The sequence below is a fragment of the Gallus gallus genome, chromosome 25 (assembly GCF_016699485.2).
Source record: "Gallus gallus isolate bGalGal1 chromosome 25, bGalGal1.mat.broiler.GRCg7b, whole genome shotgun sequence".
Lineage (NCBI taxonomy): Eukaryota > Metazoa > Chordata > Aves > Galliformes > Phasianidae > Gallus > Gallus gallus.
This window is the reverse complement of record NC_052556.1, coordinates 2,273,062-2,292,054: the sequence shown is the minus strand read 5'-3', so window position 1 is coordinate 2,292,054 and position 18,993 is coordinate 2,273,062. Positions and strand designations below refer to the sequence as shown.

Here is an 18,993-nt window from a genome sequence, read left to right as displayed (position 1 = left end):
GCGGCGCAGAGGCGGCGGTGGGGGGGCGCCGCCGAGGCCGTGTGAGGGAGCCTGGCACAAAATGGCGGCGGGGGGGCGGGCGCTGCGCGCGGAGGGGGCCGGCGAGTGACCGCGCCACCACCGCACCTCATCCGCCGCCCGGGGGGGGCGAAGCGGAGACGGCCCCGTGCGGCCGCCGAACCGACCTCGGAACGCGGCCGCCTCTCGGTGTGGGGCCGGCACGGGCCGCCTCGTTCCCCACACCCCCCTTCCCCCCCCCGCCTGTTTCTCCTCCCCACCCCCCGGGGCCGGCGCAGCGCGACGCGGCGGAGCCGTCACGGCGGGCGGCGGCCGCGGCCCCGCGGGGCTGTGAAGGCCGTGAGCGCCGCCGCCGTCCGCGCGGCCCCGCCTGAGCGAGCAGGGCAGGAAGATGGCGGCGGGCGGCGGAGGCGGCGGCAGGGCCTCCTCTTCGGCCGCGTCCTCCTCGGCCGGCGCGCTGGAGGCCTCGCTCGACAGGAAGCTGCAGGCGGTGACCAACACCATGGAGTCCATCCAGGGCCTCTCCTCGTGGTGTCTGGAGAACAAACGGCACCACAACACCATCGTCTACCACTGGATGAAGTGGCTGCGGCGCTGTGAGTGCGGGCAGCGGTCGGGCCGGGCCGGGCCGCCCCTTTCCCCTCCCGTCCTTCTGTCAGCGTTCGGTCTCCTGGAGTCGGGCCCGGGGCTCCGTGCTGGGCCGCCCGCTGCGGGCAGGTGGATGCGGGCAGCACCCGGGGAAGGGTTCCTATTGCTGAGGGGGTTCCTTTCCTCTCACACACTTTGGGAACCGAGATCGGGTTTTCCTATTCCGTGCTCCAAAGGCTTCTCCCGCGCTGTGTTGTTGGGACGGGCCGTGTCGGTGTCAGGGGGAGGTGCGGTCGGGAAGGGGCAGCTTCGTGGCTGCCTTCCCTTGGCTGAATGCTGCCGAAGCTCAGGGCTGGCGGTGTGGCTCAGCAGGGTGCCCACGGCCCGGCAGCGGAGGGGTGCTGTGATGGTGGTGCTGGTGTTGTGCCAAAGCTGCCCAGCTCAACTTGAAGGAGCGCTGAGATCTGACGTGCGTTGAGGCGTGATTTCCCAGAGGCCTTTCGGCATGGCTTTGCTCCTGGGCAGGCTTTCAGCTTAGCGTCGCCTCTCTGCGCTTTGGAATAAATAGATGTTGTTGCAGCCGAGCCGTGGTACCGTTGGGCCTCTGGAATTGTGCTTTGTGCTTGGCTTGAGTTGCTGTAGCCTGTCGTGTTGAGAGGTTGGAGGAAAGATGCATGCGGTGCTGTGGAGCGGGGGATTGCGACCATCCTGTTCCACAGGAAACAGTCGGACATAAATAAGAAGGAAACGTGTTGGGTGCCAGAACTTGGATCTGGTGAATGCCAGCAGCAGCCCAAGAGTGGAAAAGTTGCTGTTTTCCCAAGCCTAAGCAAGGCTGAGTTATAGCTGCTGCCTGGCTGATGCGTGAAGGTTTTGTGTGTTGGAGGAGCTAAAGTAAGCTCTGTAGTAGCGTGGAGGTGATATTGTCATTCTGTAGTGTTGCTCTGCTTTGTGCTGTACCTTTTGTAAAGCTGTGCTGCAGTGGCTCGGTGACCTGCATGCATTTTGGCAGGACGTGAGTTAGTGTGGAGTGGAGAGTGAGGAGGTGCTGCTTGCGGTCTGGGGGTTGTTTTGGTGATGCCTGGTGATGTGTCAGGCTATCTGTCAGCTGTCAGCCCCAAAAGGTACAGCTGAACAGTGCATGGGGTCCAGAGGCCACAAGGATGATCCAGAGGATGGAGCACTTCTGCTACGGAGAGAGGCTGAGAGCTGGGGGTGTTCAGCCTGGAGGAGAGAAAGCTCATTGTGGCCTTTCAGTATCTAAAGGGAGCTTGTAAACAGTAGGTAAAACAACTTGTGTGTGTGGTGTGATAGCGATAGGACAAGAGGGAATGGCTTCAAACTAAAAGAGGAGAGACTTAGATGAGATGATAGGAAATTCTTTAGCCAGAGGCATTGCAGTGCTGGCACTGCTGCCCAGAGAAGTGTGGGTGAACATCCCTGGAGGTGCCCCAGGCCATGGATGGAGCCCCGGGCAGCCTGAGCTGGTGGGGTACCCAGCCCATGGGGGGCTGTGAGGTCCCTTCTGACCCAACCATGAGGGGATTCCATGTGCCACAAGCTCAGATGTCTGCCAGTGGTCGCTGGAGTTCGTCTTAACGTTGATCCGATTGGAGAAAAATCACATTGAACTTATTGAAATGTTCGTTTATTTCTTGTTAATGCACTGAGTGATTAAAGAGTGATGTCAGAACCTGTTTGTTCCCAAGGAATAGCTTTGCCTGGGCTCTCGCTGTCAGCGCTATAAATTCACACGAGGCACAACGCTGTGTGTTTATCTTCTTCAGAGCTCATCTCTGGAGCCCTGCATTCGCTGTGGTTACTCCTGGCAGAGGTGGTTCTGCTCTACTCCTCCACTCCAGGGAGCTGCCAGAGTCCCTTTTCAAGCACATTCCTTTGACGCTGCCCCTTCCTTCTCATTTGAGTGCCTTCATTAGTCCTTCTCTTGTTCCAAGGTTCATCAGAAGTCGTTGCTCTCTCTTTGGGAGCCATGGATGCTCTACTTCTGTCCTGCCAGCCCCTGTTGGCTATGAGCTGTCAGTACCAGCCTGGACATCTGTTTGGTTTGGTTTTCCATGAACCATTCCGAGGTTGCCCTGGTGCATCCCCCGTGTTTGTGAGGATTGCTTAGCACCTCGCAGCCCTCTGCAGTAACGTGACTGAAGAGCCAAGAGCTTATTGTGCTCTCTGGAAGAATCCCAGAACCACAGGGGTTGAAGGGGACTTCTGGAGCTCTTCCCAAAGTGGGTTCTCTACAGCAGGCTGCACAGGAAAGTGTCCAGGTGGGTCTGTGGGTCTCCAGAGAAAGAGACTCACTTTGGCAGTTTGTGCCAAAGCTCTGCCACTCAAATGTGCAGCAGTTCTTTCTCACGTTCAGACAGAACTTCCTGGGTTCTGGTTTGTGCCCTGTGCCCTTTCCCTGTCACTGGACACCACTGAACGGAGCCCAAACCCCATCCTCCTGCCCCCAACCCTTCAGATGCTGATCAGCACTGATCAGATCCCTCTCAGCCTTCTCTTCTCCTGGCAAACAGCCCCAGGGCTCTCAGCCTTTCTCCACTGGGAGGTGCTCCAGGCTCCCACCAGCTCTGCAGGTCTCTGTCTGCATAGAACCCAGGAACTCAGTGCTGGGCCCAGTGCTGCAGCCGTGTCCTCCCCAGAGCAGAGCAGAGGGGGTGGCAGTGCACCCCAGGGTCCTGTTGGCCACCAGTGCACACTGCTGGCTCTTGGTCAGCCCTTTGGCCACCAGGAGCTCCTGAAGACAGCTCAGTGACGGGTACACCTCTATTGGATGTTGGCTCCAAGCTGCCCCAAGTGCTGGCAGTGCAGCTGGAGGAGATGCACGCTCCTCTGTTGTCAGTCCTCCTTTCCTGCTGTTTCCCATTTGAGCCAAGGCAGCCCGAAGCATGACGGAGGAGGAGCTGCTCACCCCTCAGATGTGGCTGGGATTGCCTTGTACAAAGTGCACCTTGAGGCCAAAGTTGTTTCCTTCACACAGCTTTCCTGCAGCTCACGCAGTGGTTATGCGGCGTGCTGCTAGGTTGTACTTGGGAGTGGATTCTGTGTGTTGTGCCACGTGGGTGGGTTTGGTTACAAAAAGCTCCATACCAAGGGGATAACGTTAATTGTGCAGAGGTTCAGCACAAGCAGTGGAGTTAATGATTCCAGGTGTTAGCTGTGTGTGATGTTTGTCTTAAAGCTGGTTCTGAATTTGCTGCGTTTGAAGGTTGTGTATGGGTTGAACTGCTTAAATCAAAGGCTGGTGTGTCTGCAGCACCTGCTTGAATTATGATCTGACGTGAGTGAGATCTGCTGGAGGGCAATGTGTGAGGTGAGAGCATCCATTGACCAGAGGCTGACATAGCAACGGGGTGCTGCGCTTTAATTACGTCACAGAGCAAACTTTGCTTTGATGCATTGATTATCTGATAGGCGGTTGAAGCCAAAATTGCTCCGAGTTGTTTCAGAAATGGGGGATGTGCAGCTCTGGTTGGGTTTCAGCAGGGAGGGCAGCAAAACCCACTCCTAAGATGAAGGCTGGAAATCACTGTTTCTGTTAGCAAATCATTGAGCTCTCCATGTTTGTTGCTGTCGAAGTTTGTTCTGGAGCATCAGTACTTCAGCTGCACGACTGCACCTGCAGCAGCAGTGTTGGATCACATACACCAGACAGGCAGCTGTGTGCCAGTGCTCCCAGGTCGGCGTGCTTTGTGCTGTTTCCTTAGGCACAATTGAGGCCCTTTTGCCAGCAGTGTGGGATTTAGGGTGAGTGGTGCATGGAGGGGTCTGCTGGGAAGCTCAGCATCTCCTGCCCGGCTTCACACGGGCACAGCTTTTCGTGTGTGAATGTGCTGTGTCATTCACGAGCAGAGATTGTCTGCTCTACAATAAGGCCATTGAAATAGCTGCATTCAATATGCTAAAAGTGAGCTGTGCCCATATTTCTGCGGGTACACTGCTTGCAGTAAATACACTGGTGACCATTGATGCCTCTCTGTGTCTGGGATGAACGCAGGAGGAGAGATGTGTTACGTTTATCATTCACTTTGCAATCAAATTGTGCAAGTATGTTGTTGTCAGCTGCCAAATATGAACGTAATGTGTGCATGAGGGGTTTGCTCAGGTGTGATGTGAGGTGTGAGTGCAAGCTGTGGCTTCCTTACTGGTTGGCTTGGAGCTGGAAAGGGCTGGTTGCTGCAGGGGGCCATCAGGTGTTGGAGTTACCACAGTCGGTATTTTGGTTGGCTTCTGTTGTGGGTTTGGGTTTTTGTGTGCTGGGTTGTAAAAGCTGCAGGTCAGGGGTTGTACTGAGAGCACCGCTTTCCTTCGCTCTGAATGCTTCCCAGCTGGAAACCTGGAGATGGGAGCTGTGGGGACACAGCCTCACTACTGGAGGAGGCTGGAATCATCCATGAGAATGGGGCTTCAGCACAGCATCAGGCTGCCTCTGCCCCAAATTGCCCAGGTCCTGAAGAGTCAGAGCAGCGTGCTGATGGCCAGCACAGCCAGGGTGCAGCCCATAGGGACACCCAAGGGGGGTGGAAGTCTGCTCCACACTCCCACGAGCTCCAGCAAAGCAGGATGTTGTCACCGTTCCTATATTTAAATCCTAACGTGATGTAGTTAAGTTAAGTGAAATTAAATTAATTAGCATGTAGATCAGCTTACTGAGCGACAAGCGCTGCTCCTGCTCCATGTAAGAGAAGATTTGATGGAATAATTGAATTTGGAGCTGGATATAAGTAAGGTAAAAGAGGAGTTTGGTTTAGATGTTTCGAGTGAGAGCAGCAATGCAGGCGTGTTGTTGTCTGGGGATGCAGTGGTAGGAGGTTCAGGGACCAAAACTAATGGCAGAACAGCAGGAATAGGGGAGGCTGTTTGGAGAAGGGACACAGATCTGGGTCCTTTGTGCTCTGCACAAGTGCTTCAGGATGGGCTGTTTGAGCAGCTCTTTTTTGGAGAAGATGCAACACGTTGAACTCTCATGCTGCTGAGGGCTTGCTTTGAGCCAGCTGCATTGAAATGATGGGGCTGGGGCCAGGAGGGAGCGCTTCTGTGGGTTCAATGGTTTCCTTAAGGGACAGTGAAGTGGCATGGAAAATGTCACTCCCTTCATGTCTTGGGCTGGGGCAACAGCAGGGGTAGTTCTGGGGCTGGAAGAGCTTTACCTCAACCTGGTAAAGCTGCAAGTTGTAGAGACCTGTTACAGAGGTAACAGGTTGTACAGGTTATAGGCTGTTACAGACCTGTGGAAAAATAAGGGAGAGTAGATTTAAACACGATTATAGCTACCCAAAAGCAGGCTCCTACCTTATGCTGCAGGCATCACTTCTCCTACCTGATAACGGACCTGTGTTTTCTTTCTGTCTCCAGCTGCCTTTCCTCATCGATTGAATCTCTTTTACTTGGCCAACGATGTCATACAGAACTGCAAGAGAAAAAACGCCATCGTATTCCGTGATACGTTTGCAGAAGTGCTTCCTGAAGCTGCTTCATTAGTGAAGTAAGTGACCCTGTGAGGTTTAACAGCTCAGAAACGTGATGTTTCTTTTCCTCCTCCACACTGCAGGCATCTCAAACCCTCCAGAAACAGGAGCAGATTTCATACTGCATTCATTAGTTCACTCTTCTTAACAACAGTGTGTGGCTTGAATTTCACTCGGATGTCTTGTAGTGGGAATGAGTCTTCATTTGAGCAGACAGCCACTGTCTGAGGGCTCTCTTATTCATTTAGATGTATAATTGCTTATATTATCCATTCTAGAATCACAAGAAGTTAGTCTCTATGTGGCAGATAAAAGCCAATGTGCTCTTTTTTAGGGATCCGTCGGTTTCCAAATCTATAGAAAGAATCTTCAAAATCTGGGAGGACAGAAATGTGTACCCTGAGGAGACCATTTTGGCATTAAAAGAAGCTCTGAGTAAGTGATTTGCCTTTCACGTTTCTTAACTTACAAACTTATAGGTGAGTTCAGTGAGAAAGTTTCTGAGATGGCTGAACAGAATGCATCTGTTGTGCACATGTGCTCTTCCCACATCTATGTGGAGCAAAAAAATTAAAGGTAGTGAGAGGTTGTGAGGAGCACTGAATGCGTTTCCTGCACCTTCCTAAAGACAATTCTGAATCCTCCAACGTAAGCTGGGGTTGTTCCAGCTGATAGTGAAGTCATCACGTGTGCAAAGCGCTCTTGGAAGTGCTGAACAGTGTGTGCTGGCAGAGGACCTGAGGCTCTGGCTTTTCCTTTGAGGTGTGAGTGCTCTTAATCTTGAGCTGAGTCTCAGTGTGGGCTGAAGAACTACGGTGGCTTTGTTCCTTTCTTTCTCAGTTTTAGTATTAAGTTGGTTTTGCTGTTAATATTTGTTGTGTAGGAAACAGGCTGCAAGCAAAGCTGCATGTATGTCCCTGAGTACTTAATAAGAGAACTCTGCTTAAAACCTGAAATCACTCACTGGCTGTAAGCACGTGTGGTCACTTACAGCCAGAAATTAGCCAACGCTGAGGTCCTTGACTTGAAGGAAATCAGTCTGTGTTTCTGCTTCATTTGGTTACCTCACTGACAGCCAAAGGAGCTTCAGGAAATCTTTGTCTGTGGTTTTGAAGAGCCAGTTGTAGTCAATGCAGGAGAGATGCAATAGTGTGGGCTCAGGGTTTGGCGCATGAAAAGGCTTCAGTTGAGCATTGCATGTTGAGAAATGAAGTTTATGCATATGTCCTGAAATCTCTCTTAGCTGCTGTAATTTTAAAGCAAAGATATTTCAGATCATTTGCAAATTAGGTGTTGTGGCTGTTTTTCCAACTTGTATTACATGTCTTTTGAATGCTCGTTTCCTAAAAGCCTACCTAAGGACACAAGCAGAGTAGTTTTATTGTCAGATGTGTTGTGTTTTTCCTTCTTCTGTTGGTTATGACTGTGATTTTTGAACTGTCTTAGTGCAAGGGCAAACAGAAACTTGATTTAAAAATGGAAGACCATCCCACAAGTTGCTGTATCCCTGAGTAAACTTAAGTTCTCTTGGGCATCCAGCAGCTCATCGAAGGAATTTGGTCTAGGTATTTTAAAACAAATTTCTGTTCACTCTTCTACCATACAACGATATGGCACCAAAACCAGATTCTTAAAGGAATCCCATAATGCCAGACTGCAAAAAATGAAATGTTTTCCAGGTACCACTTTCAAAACTCAGAAGCAGCTGAAAGAAACTCTGAACAAACAACCGAATAAGCCGTGGAAGAAATCTCAAAGTAAGGAAACAATGTGAACTCTCTGAACTAATATAAAAATTGCCTTCTCGAGGAAGAAAGGCTGTAGCCCAAAATGGGCAGAGTACCTGGACTAAAATACGAGCCAGCATGCACCTTCCAGGCTTGTAAAGCTCCTTACAGACTAATGTGTAAAGCACCAAGGAGCTGTTGCTAGAGAACAACTTTGTAAAGGAATGAAGTATGGAAAAAAAAGACTTTGAAAGCAGAGGTTGTGAACAGTAGAGAAAAGATCGGGTGAAACCTCTTGGAAACTGGCATTAGACTATGCAGAGAAGGAGAGAAGACAGACAGAACCTTGTACTTTGGCAGCAGGAAGGCATGGTGAACACTACCTGCATGCTCAGGAACACACCTTCAACAGGAAAGTAGACGATAGGATAAAAGAAAAGTGGAAGCTGGCAGTGCAGATAATGAACTTTTCCATCCAACATTATGTGAATGCAGTCTAGCTGGAAATGTATTTGTAATACAGCAATCTTGCTGATCTTGCTATATGCTAAAGCCTTGAATGCTCAATAAAGCAGGATGATGGAATGTTAGGTGTAAGATGCAGCATACATCTGCCTGTGCAATTGCTGAGATCAGAAGGTTAACAAAAGAGCTTTGAAGCTTTTATTACTTGGCTAACATCACAAGCTGCTTTCCCAAACAAAAGTGCACTGTAAATTCAGCATGGACGAAGGATGTATCATGTCACTTCTTATCAGGTGTTTCTCCTGTTTTGTCCAGAAACAAATGGATTTAGTGTCTCCTGATGGTGGGATTCCATCCGTCCTCACCACTACTGAGGGAGTAGTAACATAAGGGAGTTATCAGAATGGGAGTGTAGGAATTTATTTTTAAGGTTGAGAACTTGGTTAAGCCCTGTAAGTAGCAAAGAGGGACCACATCCCAAGGAAATAATGAGCTGTGTGTGTGGCATTTAGGAAACACTTCTACCTTCCTTTGTAGAGAGGTATAAGCTGTCATCCAGTAGGGCTGTCAGGTGAACCTTGTGTAGACCAACTGCAGAGCTGAAAAAGGTGAACTTTTATTGCACATAAAAACTATAAAGCATTGGTATAATTTGTTGGCCTGAATCAAAGACAATCTCGCTAATGGAAAGCTAGAGCACTGAGGGACGTGTGTGGAGGGAGAGCTGCAATGAGTAACAACAGCCTGTGAGTCCTTCGTTATGTTGAAATACTTGAATTAGAGCTGCCTTTCTTGACTTTTGCTTAGCATCAGTGTGTCATTCCTTGGTTTCTTTATACTTTCTCTTTATTCCAGCAGCATCCGCAAACCCAAAAGCTGCTTTGAAGTCCAAGATCGTTGCTGAATTCAGAGTAAGTTTGCTAGTAGGAATGTTGTGTTGCACTAACCTCTGTCCTTAGACTGTAACTTTTGTGTAGCTTACATGCACCAGCAGCATAAGCTTGGTCAGAAGCTCTACTATTCAGTGTCCTTTTGTTCCTTGGTGTATATTGGCTGCTAGATGTCTCAGTTGCAATTTCTGTTAGAGCTGTGACCCCTTCTGTGAACTGTTATGGACAGTGGGGCAGCTGAAAAGCATTCTAAGCTGCATGGAGACTCCCTGCAGAAGTAGTGATTTTCCTTTGGAATAACCTGGTACAGCAGAGCAGTTCCCCTTCTCAGGAGCAACATGAAATCGAAATGCTGCACTTGGAAGGGCTGGCTGCACAGACAGTGCCCACTGAGGTGTATGGGCAGATCACCTTGGTGAGATGCAGCATAGGGTGGCTGAGGAGTTTTTGGCAATACATTTATTTTAACTGGGTGCCCAGGATGTGCAAGATATCTGACTGAAAAGCAAGCTGATTAACAAAGGCAATGATTTATTAAAAAATTAAAATAGGAAAGGTCCATCCCTGCTTTGAATTGTCCCAGCACTGTTTGTTGCTGAAGTGGGTCTGTGGTGGTAGCTTTGCAAAGCGGGGTTTCTCTTCCTCAGGATGTGACAAGGATGCTTTTCTTACTTGATTTTTCAGCCACAATCTCTCATTGATGAACTGCTATTATATAAGCGCTCAGAAGACCAGATAGAACTGAAAGAGAAGCAGCTTTCCACCATGAGGGTGGATGTATGCAGCACTGAAACACTTAAATGCTTAAAAGGTAAATCTGAAGTCTAATGTATAAAAACTGATATAATATACCCTTAACAGTTTGGGCAACTCATCATTTCTGTTGAGACTTAAACCAGAAATTGGATTCTGTGCGGTTAAGAACCAGCAAACAGGTGCCTAAAATACTTAATTTGAAACTGTATTTAGAAACTAGCTGGTACAGGCATAAACAGTGAGACTACTGTGTACCATTCACAGATGCCCTCACACACCCTTACAGCATGCGCTCTTGACCTGTTCACCTTAAATAACTTCAGATTTAATATCTGAGAGCTGGTTGGTGGGTGACAGGTTACTTGTGTTGTGTTCATCTCCTTCTAGACAAAACTGGAGGAAAGAAGTTCTCCAAGGAGTTTGAAGAAGCAAGCTCAAAGCTGGAAGAGTTTGTGAATGGCTTAGACAAGCAAGTGAAAAATGGCCCCTCTCTAACTGAAGCCCTGGAGAATGCTGGGATATTTTATGAAGCACAGTATAAGGAAGTCAAGGTGGTAGCAAATGTAAGTAGGAGTTTCTTCCATCTTCCTTAGGCAGACTGATGTTTGCTCGTTTTGCTAGGCATGTTACAGGCTGGAAAATGCATCATCTGTTTGTGAAAAGGAGACTACAAATTAATGGGTCAGAAGCTGGGTTACTGCCTTGCCCGAGTTCTGTAGCACTTCTGTGTTTTTAAATGCGGAGGGAATTGCACTTTTTCTAAGAAATCCTGAATTCTGGGAGCCATACTAGGTGTAATCAGTGCGAGATGTAGATGAACAAACTGAGAGAATCTGATAGAAAATGGCTTTTATGAAAGTTTGGTCCTTGCTTTGCAAGTCTGACCAAAGATCTATGTTCTGACTGTGGTGTATTCAGTGCAGGGTACAGATAAGTGAAAACTGAAAAGATTTAATAAGGATGTGTCCTACTTCTGTTATGCTGAGGCATGTTGTCTTCTTGTTAAATAAACACCGATGTCCTCTCTGTCTCAGGCTTATAAAACATTTGCTAATAGAGTGAGCAATCTGAAGAAAAAGCTGGATCAACTGAAAGCAACGCTTCCTGATCCGGAGGAGTCTCCTGTCCCTTCTCCAAGTATGGATGCCCCATCTCCAACGGGGTCTGAGTCCCCCTTCCAGGGAATGGGGGAAGAGGATAACTCTCATTCTCCAGCAGTTGGAAGCCGTAAGCCGGGATCTCCGGAGCCCGTGACAGATAATCGGGATGTGGAGGACATGGAGCTCTCTGATGTGGAGGATGATACGTCTAAAATTATTGGTATGTTCTGTGGGAGCAGCAGAGTAATTGTGTTTTGTCTGGATGTAATTCCCACACCTTTCTTGGGCCTCCTATGGGACACAGCATTTGTGTAAAACCCAGATTGGACTCTGGATGGAGCACTTGGGTTTCATTCCTCTCGCCCCAGCAGGGAAATCACAATCTGAGTGTGACCATCCCATCTCCTCAGCTAACCACAAAAATGCTTTTATGCTTTTTTTTTTTTTTTTTTTTTTCCTTTAACGTATCTTACTGGAATCACTTGAGTTCTCTAACTGGGGTTAAATGAGGCTCACATTGAAAATCCTGTACCTGGAGTAATCCTTTAAAGACAGAATGATAACCCAGGTCTCATTTCCCTCCCTCCCAACTCTCCCTGATGCAGTGGAGGAAAGGAAGGAAAAGCAAGCTGCTCCAGCTTCAGCACCTGTGAAGACTGAAAATACCCCCAAAGTGGTGCCATGTACTGCTGCCACAGCCACCACCTCAGTGACAGTGACAGCACCTGCCCCGACTCCTCCGGCTCCGAAGCCGGTGAGCGCAGCTCCCATCTCTTCGTCACCAGCTCTTGCGTTGCCCAACCTCGCCAATGTTGACCTGGCAAAGATCAGCTCCATTCTTAGCAGTTTAACTTCTGTAATGAAAAACACAGGTGAGTGCTGAAGTGGTACTGGCACAAGTGTTTGGCTTTGAGGTGCTGGTAATGGAGTTTTGTTTTGTAATCTTTTAGTAAAGAAAAGTGGTTGCGAAATAAACATGAATTAATTGTTACTTAAAAGATCTGGTTGAGTGGTTGAGTTTCTCTGACATGATTGTTGGCATCGTGAGCCTCTCCGTGTGCATGGAACTCTGTTGCAGTTCTATGTGTGGAAAACAGGAGCCAAAAAAGTAGCTGTTAACAAATCAACATACATGAGTGGTGTATGCTTCCATCCTAGGTGTCAGTCCTGCATCAAGACCTTCTCCAGGAACCCCAACAAGCCCCACAGCTCTTACTAGTGGCCTGAAAACTCCTGCCATGGGGACTCCATCTGCTCCTTCCAATCCTTTAGCAAATATTCTCTCCAAAGTGGAAATAACTCCTGAAAGTATTCTGTCTGCTCTCTCCAAAACCCAGACTCAGACTGCACCAGCACTGCAAGGTACTGGAGTGAATTTTGAGTGAATGTCTGACTGTCCACTGGATGGCAATATCAGCACTGACATGTGCTGCTGTGCAGTCCTACAGCAGAAATGAAAGGAGAAAAACTTGTTTGAAATGTATTCTACTTTTGGCAAATGTAGGTGACTTTTTTAGATAACAAATGTCAGTGGGGCAGTTTTATTATCTTGGTGTACATCTTTGTATTTTTGACATGAGCTAAGGGCATTAATCCAGAGCGCTTCGTGGAAGAATGCTGAATGTGACAGGAGACAAAATGAGATCTTCGTAGTTTCTCTGTGCTTCTGGGAGAGCTGTTTTAGAAATTAGAGCAGAAGAACTTCTTAAAAGTGCTATTGCTGCCTCTGCAACAGTGGTCAGTCAGTGCAGCATGTGTGCCTCTGAGCCACAAAACCAGGACGAGTTATTGCCTGTTATATATTATACGAGTTATTATAGTTGTGTGTTCTAATGTATAGGTTAATTTAAGCCTCTGGCAAAGGTTTGTGCCTCTGTGGGTACTAACATTATTACTGAGGCAACAAAATGCAGTTGTTTTCCTGACTAAAACATGAAGTAGTTTTAAGGAACATCCATATTGAAAACACAGAGATCTTTCCCTTGGCAGTAGTTGAAGTTATCTTGCCTCTTACCTGAATATCTGAACACAGCATCCTCTTTTCCAGGTTTGTCGTCTTTACTTCAGAGTGTTGCTGGAAATACCATTCAGTCAAGTGAAACTGCATCACAGAGCACTTCGGCATCACCAGCCAATACAACTGTTCCTTGCTTGAAGGGAAGAAATATTCCTTCCAACACTCAGTCTTTCGTATCCAAAAATTTTGGTTACTCTCCAAATTCATCAACTGCTGAGGTTTCCTCAACTTCAGTTAATAAGGCTCCTGTTGGACACACCGCAGGGCTTTCAAGTTCTGGTTTTAAGCCACCAACCAATTCCCTGGGATTTTCCAGTTCCCACCCTCCCAGTTCTTCTTCCCTTTTAACAACAGATGCTTCAATGAGTCAATCCTCTGAAATTTCAAAGGCGAAGTTGGAATCGGAGCCCCCTTCTCCAAGCCTGGAGATGAAGATACACAATTTCTTGAAGGGAAATCCTGGCTTCAGTGGCCTAAACTTGAATATTCCAATTTTAAGCAGCTTAGGGTCCAACATCGCACCAGAAAGTCACTCCTCTGACTTTCAGCGTGGTCCTACCAGCACTTCCATGGACAACGTGGATGGAACACCAGTCCGCGACGAGCGAAGTGGGACACCCACCCAGGATGAGATGATGGACAAGCCGACCTCTAGTAACGTTGACACTATTTCCTTGCTCTCAAAAATCATGAGCCCTGGTTCTTCTACTCCCAGCAGCACGAGGTCACCTCTTCAGAGCAGAGATGATGGATATCCCCAAGAACTTCCCAATTCTGTTCATACCTACCGGCCCTTCAGCCTCGGCAGAGATTCTCCAGCCGGGATGTACAAGCAGTCTGCAGACAGCATGGAAATACCCTCCTCTTTAATGGACTCCTCTCAGGAGAAGTTTTATCCGGACACATCTTTTCAGGAGGATGAAGATTACCGTGACTTTGATTACTCTGGGCCTCCGCCGTCTGCCATGTTAAACCTGGAGAAGAAGCCGGCCAAGTCTATTTTGAAATCAAGTAAACTATCCGAAGGTGCAGAGTATCAGCCAGTCCTGCCGAGCTACGGTCAAAGGTCGCAGGATTTTAGTGTGAAGTCGTCATTTCCTCAGTCAATGAGGTCTATCCTTGATCAGAGTGAGAGCTGCGACACGCTGTCGACGTCTCCGGGGATGTATGGGAGCTACAGCCTCCGGGGAAACGACTCCACCTCGGACGGGTCCCCTTCGCCCAGTAAGAACGATGTTTTTTTCACACCAGACTCCAATCACAACAACTTGCCCAAACCCGTGGTGCACTCTGGCCTCTCACAGAAGCAGTACCCGGACTCCCCCCACTCGATTCCCCACCGGTCACTTTTCTCTTCTCAGAGCACTCTTCCCAACCCCGCAGGCAGGCCGCCTGCGCCAGGCGTGGACAAATCCCTGGGCTCTTCCATTTCTGCCACGTCCACGATGGAATTCAAGAACATGCTCAAAAACGCCTCTCGTAAACCCTCTGAGGAGAAACATTTCAGCCAGATTTCTAAAGGCAGTTCAAACGAAGGGGTTGGCCACAGCCAGGCTGGTGCTCCCAAAGGAGAGCAGCAGCAGCAACAGCAGCAGCAGCAGCAAGAGGAGCACTACCGCATAGAGACGAGAGTGTCGTCGTCCTGCTTGGATTTGCCTGACAGCACCGAGGAGAAAGGAGCCCCCATCGAGACGCTGGGCTACCACAACGCATCGAGCAGGGGCATGTCCGGGGAGCCCATCCAGACCGTGGAGTCCATCCGAGTGCTGGGGAAAGGAAGCAGAGGACACGGACGAGAGGCGAGCAGGTCGGGGTGGTTTGAGATAAGCAACACGGGGAGCGCCTTTGACAACGGGCCCTCGAGTGCGTCGGAGCTGCCCGGCATGGGCGGCTTCCAGGCGCAGTACAAGGAGCGCGTGCCGCCCTTTCAGGAGAGCGTCAACAATTTCAGAACAAACAACTTCAGCCCTGCTTTCGACCACCACATGCCGCCTCCCATCGCGCCTCCTCCCATGGAGCACGGGACTCCTTTCCCAAGGGATCCGGTCGGTCCCCCCGCCGGACCCCCGGCCGCACCACCCAAGGATCACGGCAGCCTCTTCCCGAGGGATCACTCGGTCCCTCCCCACATGCCTCCTGTGGATCACGCCAACCCCTTCTCGAAAGAAACCTCCTCTCCTCTCTCACTGCCCCACGGCGTGCCCCCACCTCCCACCGTGGAGCACACCGGGGTCCCCTTCCCCACTCCCCCACCACCCCCCGTCCCTGGGGAGCACGCCGGCGTCCCCTTCCCGTCGCAGCCGCCTCCAGCCGGGGAGCACGGCAGTGTGCCCTTCCCCGCTCCCCCCCTCACCGTGGAGCACGGCGGCAGCGCCTTCCCTAAGGAGCACGGTACCGTTCACCAAGGGACGATGAAAGAGCATTTCAATGTGCACGCGGGACCCAGGGAGCCAACCCAGCCCCAGCGGGACCACGGCGGCGCAAGCCTGGGCCGCGTCCGCGAAGGCGTGGGCATGGCCTCGCTGGGCAGGGAGCAGCTGGGGCCGACCCGCAGCGTCACCCCCATCGGCCCCGCTCACAGAGACGGTGCGAACCGCGGCGGGATGATGGTCAGAACCCCGCGGGCAGATTTCAGGCCCCGGGAGCCCTTCATGAACAGAGACCCCTTTCACAGCCTGAAGAGGCCGCGGCCGACTTTCGGAAGGGGTTCCCCTTTCTTTGCACCAAAACGCCCCTTCTTCCCCCCCAGGTACTGAAGCAGACGCCGATCTCTTGAGCGAAGGTATTGGGACGTTGTAGGAGCAGTGGAGTAGCGCTTTCACTTGATTTTCCTTTTCTTTTTTTCTCCCCCCTCCTCCTCAACCCCCCCCCCCCCAGCCCCCCAACCAACCCCCCCCCCTTCAAAAAAAAGCCCCATATAACACTTTCCTAAATTAAATGTTCTGTATTTTTCGGTTGTTTCTTTCCTAAGCCACCCCCTTGGTGCGAGACTAGAGAAAACGTTTTAACGACAAGAAGTGTTGCTGTTGTAATAAAACTTCCAGTAGTAGTTAAAACAAAACAAAACACAGAAAGAAAGATCAAACGTCGGGCTGTTCTTTTATAGCTGATCACCAAATCGCTTTGCCTCCCGCGTCCTCAGCCCACGAGGAGAGGTCGGGGCAGGAGCTCGGCTGTTGGGAGGGATGAATAAAGGGTCCAAGCGCTTCGTGCTGTGACAAACACCAACCCTTCCTGTGCCTTTCTTGGGGGCGAACCACCTTTCCCCCCCCTCCCCCTCCCCCCCCCCCCAGCGCCTGCAGCTCTGTCTCCTCCTGGGGGGCAGCTGGCAGCGTTGGGCATTGCAGAACACCCCACATTGTGCCCCCAAGCTGCCCCAGGCGATGCTCACCCCAGGATCCTCATCCGGCTGCAAACTGACCCACGTGCTCCCCAGCTCCCTGCGGCTTTCTGCCCCCAAAGGAGCAGGGAATTCGGCGTGGTGTGGCACCAGGGCCAGCATGCATCCCCTACACCCCCCCCAGCACCGCGTCCTCAGCTCCTCGGCGTGGGCCCTCCTGTAGATCTTAACCACGTTTGGGTAAAATCCGTTGTCTGTCGTTCGTTTGGGGTTTTTATTATTTTATTTTATTTTATTTCTGGGAACACCGTTGACTTTGTATGCGTGTATATAATATAATCACTTTTTAATGACATCTCTTTGCTCGGTGACAAACTCAAGACTGTACGACGAGGGATGCTGCATGCAGAGCGATGGGGCGACGTCGGCTCCCCCCTCCTGCACACAGCACGGGGACGGCGCTGCGGCCGCACGCGGGGGGGCTTTTATATGAAGTTGGAATTTTACTTGATGATTTTATTTTATTTTATTTTTTAGTTGGTAGAGCTCATGCCATACGTTTGATAAGGGTGTAGGGTTAAATATCTACATAAAGATTACCAAACCAGAAAATGGCAGGTCATTTCTTTGTCGCGTGTGTTCTCGGGGCTGCGTTGGGCTCCATCTACACTGTGTGTGTGGCTGTGGGGTGCTCAGCATGGGCAGCTGACCGTCTTCTCCCTGCACCCCAAAGCACTGAATCACAGCCCTGACTGCTGCATGTCTTTGGCTCCGGGTCCAGATGGGAAACACAGAGCCTGGTTTGCTCATCTTGAAGCACAGAGCCCCATCGCATCCCTTGAGCCCCATTGCGGGGTCCGGCTGTGGCTGCAGTGCTCACCCAACCCACCTTCCCCCCCCCCGGATACAGCAACGTGAAGGACTTCGATGCTGCTTTTGGTTCAAGCAAACATTTCCACATCCAACAACGGAGACTGACAGCTGCTGGCATCCCCAGGGCTCTGAGGCTGGGAGGAACACGAGGACAAACCCTCCTGCAAAGGAAAGCCAAAGGAAAGGAGGGATTTTAAGGGTGGGAGCTGTGTGGTTTTCTGGTTTCTCACACTGCTCTGTGCTGGAACGGAGGCACCGCTGTGTACCCACGCGGTGATTTGGAGGCATGGAGGCATTCTGGGGGTGTCGTTTTTGTTCTCCTTCCTCCCCGTGTCTGTGGTTCCAATCCCCCAGCGATGCTTTTTGTAATTTCAGCCGATGAGGAAAACAAAACGAAATAAAAACGCCTATTTTTTTTACACAAAGCAACGATAAATAAAGCGTGTCATGGTGCCCAAAGAGGAGCCGGAGGGGAACATGAACACACGGACGGACACAAGGACGGACGGACACACGGATGCTGGGCAGCTCTCCATGGATGATGAGCGTTGTCTGGGGGGGTTTCATGTTTGTTTTCGTGTGCTTTTAACCCCGCAGAGCAGCCAGGCACGCTCTGAGCTGACGGAGGGGAGCTGCAGTTGCTCCCGCAGCGCTGTCAGTAGGGCTGTCTGCTTCGCCCTGTTAGGCCAAGCCGGGTTTGTGGGGCGGTGTTGGCAGGGTCGCTGCTCAGAAGGCCACACGCAGAGGAGGAGGCGGCGGTGGAACCGCAGGGCATTCCAATGTGTAGTCCTCCATTAATAAAGCACCCCTTGGGTTGGTGGCAGCCTCTGTAAGCGCTCTCTCTGCCGTGGGTGCAGCCCGGGGCGCGGCTGCTGCTCTCCTCCTCCTCCCATAGCAGCTCTGCTGCTCTCCATCCCTCCATCCCCGCTGCCTCCAGCGCTGCTCTCCCACCCAGAAAGGAGCGATGATTTCTCCCCACTCAGCATCTCGGGGCTTTTATTCACACCTGACTCCTATTTTTCCCTCTCTCTGCTGTCCTGCCTCCTTTCTATGCTGCTTTTCCCACAGCATTCTGGCACCGCCGCTTCCCTGCGCCATCCCAGGGCTGCAGACGGAGCGGGGCCGCTCCGAAGGACCAAACGGCACCCAGATGTGGGTCTGAACCCCAGCATGGACACCGCTGCTGCCCCGGGGTCGGTGCTCAGCCTGGGGGACGGCAAAACCCGACGTCTGTGGGGAAGGAGAAGCCCCCACCCCTCCAATGGGGGCACCGTTGGCTTCCAGCGCTGCTGGGGGCGGGAGAGCAAAATGGCGGCGCTGTGGGGCCTGGGGGGGTTCGGGGCGTCCGTGTGGGGCAGCGGCCAAAGGAGCACAAAATGGCGGCGGCGTTGGGGCCCACAGCATTGGGGAGGTTTTTGTGGGCGGCGTTTCAATCTTTATGGGCGTTTTGGGGGGGGGTGGGCGATTTTAGGAGTGTAAAACGACGGCTCCGAGGGGGGATTCGGGGCGCTTCGCGTGACGTTCGGAGCGCAAAATGGCGGCACGCGGGGGTCCGCAGCGCCGGGGGCTGTGAGGGCGGGAGGACAAAATGGCGGCGCTTTGGGGACCAAAATGGGGGGCGGGGGGGGGGTCAGCAGTGGGGTCGGAGGGCGCGGAGACCCTCACGCCGAGGCCGCAACCGCGGAGCTCCGCCCCGGGGAGGGCCGCAGCGTCCGCCCGGCGCCGGAAGGGGC

At 51.2% G+C, this 18,993-nt stretch overlaps 1 protein-coding gene and 1 long non-coding RNA gene across 7 annotated transcripts; one reads left to right on the top strand and one right to left on the bottom strand.

The window, feature by feature from the left end:
- The first annotated feature begins 398 nt into the window (after window positions 1–398).
- On the top strand, window positions 399–16,999 carry RPRD2 (regulation of nuclear pre-mRNA domain containing 2). 6 transcript variants are annotated; one of them, XM_015298622.4, is made up of 12 exons: window positions 399–614; window positions 5,980–6,109; window positions 6,427–6,527; window positions 7,772–7,849; window positions 9,140–9,195; window positions 9,859–9,985; window positions 10,318–10,493; window positions 10,965–11,067; window positions 11,149–11,250; window positions 11,636–11,902; window positions 12,189–12,392; window positions 13,078–16,999. In XM_015298622.4, exons 1-12 carry the CDS (start codon window positions 410–412, stop codon window positions 15,801–15,803), a joined length of 4,275 nt encoding a protein of 1,424 aa, XP_015154108.3. In that variant the 5' UTR covers window positions 399–409; the 3' UTR covers window positions 15,804–16,999.
- LOC124417401 lies at window positions 16,895–18,991 on the bottom strand. Its single transcript, XR_006932132.1, has 2 exons — window positions 18,926–18,991; window positions 16,895–17,421 (listed from the first exon to the last, which is right to left on the bottom strand). It is a non-coding gene; the product is annotated as an uncharacterized LOC124417401 (long non-coding RNA).
- Between the last annotated feature and the right edge of the window lie 2 nt (window positions 18,992–18,993).

What these genes read in the sequence shown, in the direction of transcription:
- RPRD2 (XM_015298617.4), top strand. Translation starts at nt 410, where the DNA reads ATGGCGGCGGGCGGCGGAGGCGGCGGCAGGGCCTCCTCTTCGGCCGCG. An exon ending in AAGTCAAGGTGGTAGCAAAT is followed by an intron (nt 10,494 to 10,964) that starts GTAAGTAGGAGT and finishes TCTCTGTCTCAG; the next exon opens with GCTTATAAAACATTTGCTAA. An exon ending in TTCTGTAATGAAAAACACAG is followed by an intron (nt 11,903 to 12,188) that starts GTGAGTGCTGAA and finishes CTTCCATCCTAG; the next exon opens with GTGTCAGTCCTGCATCAAGA.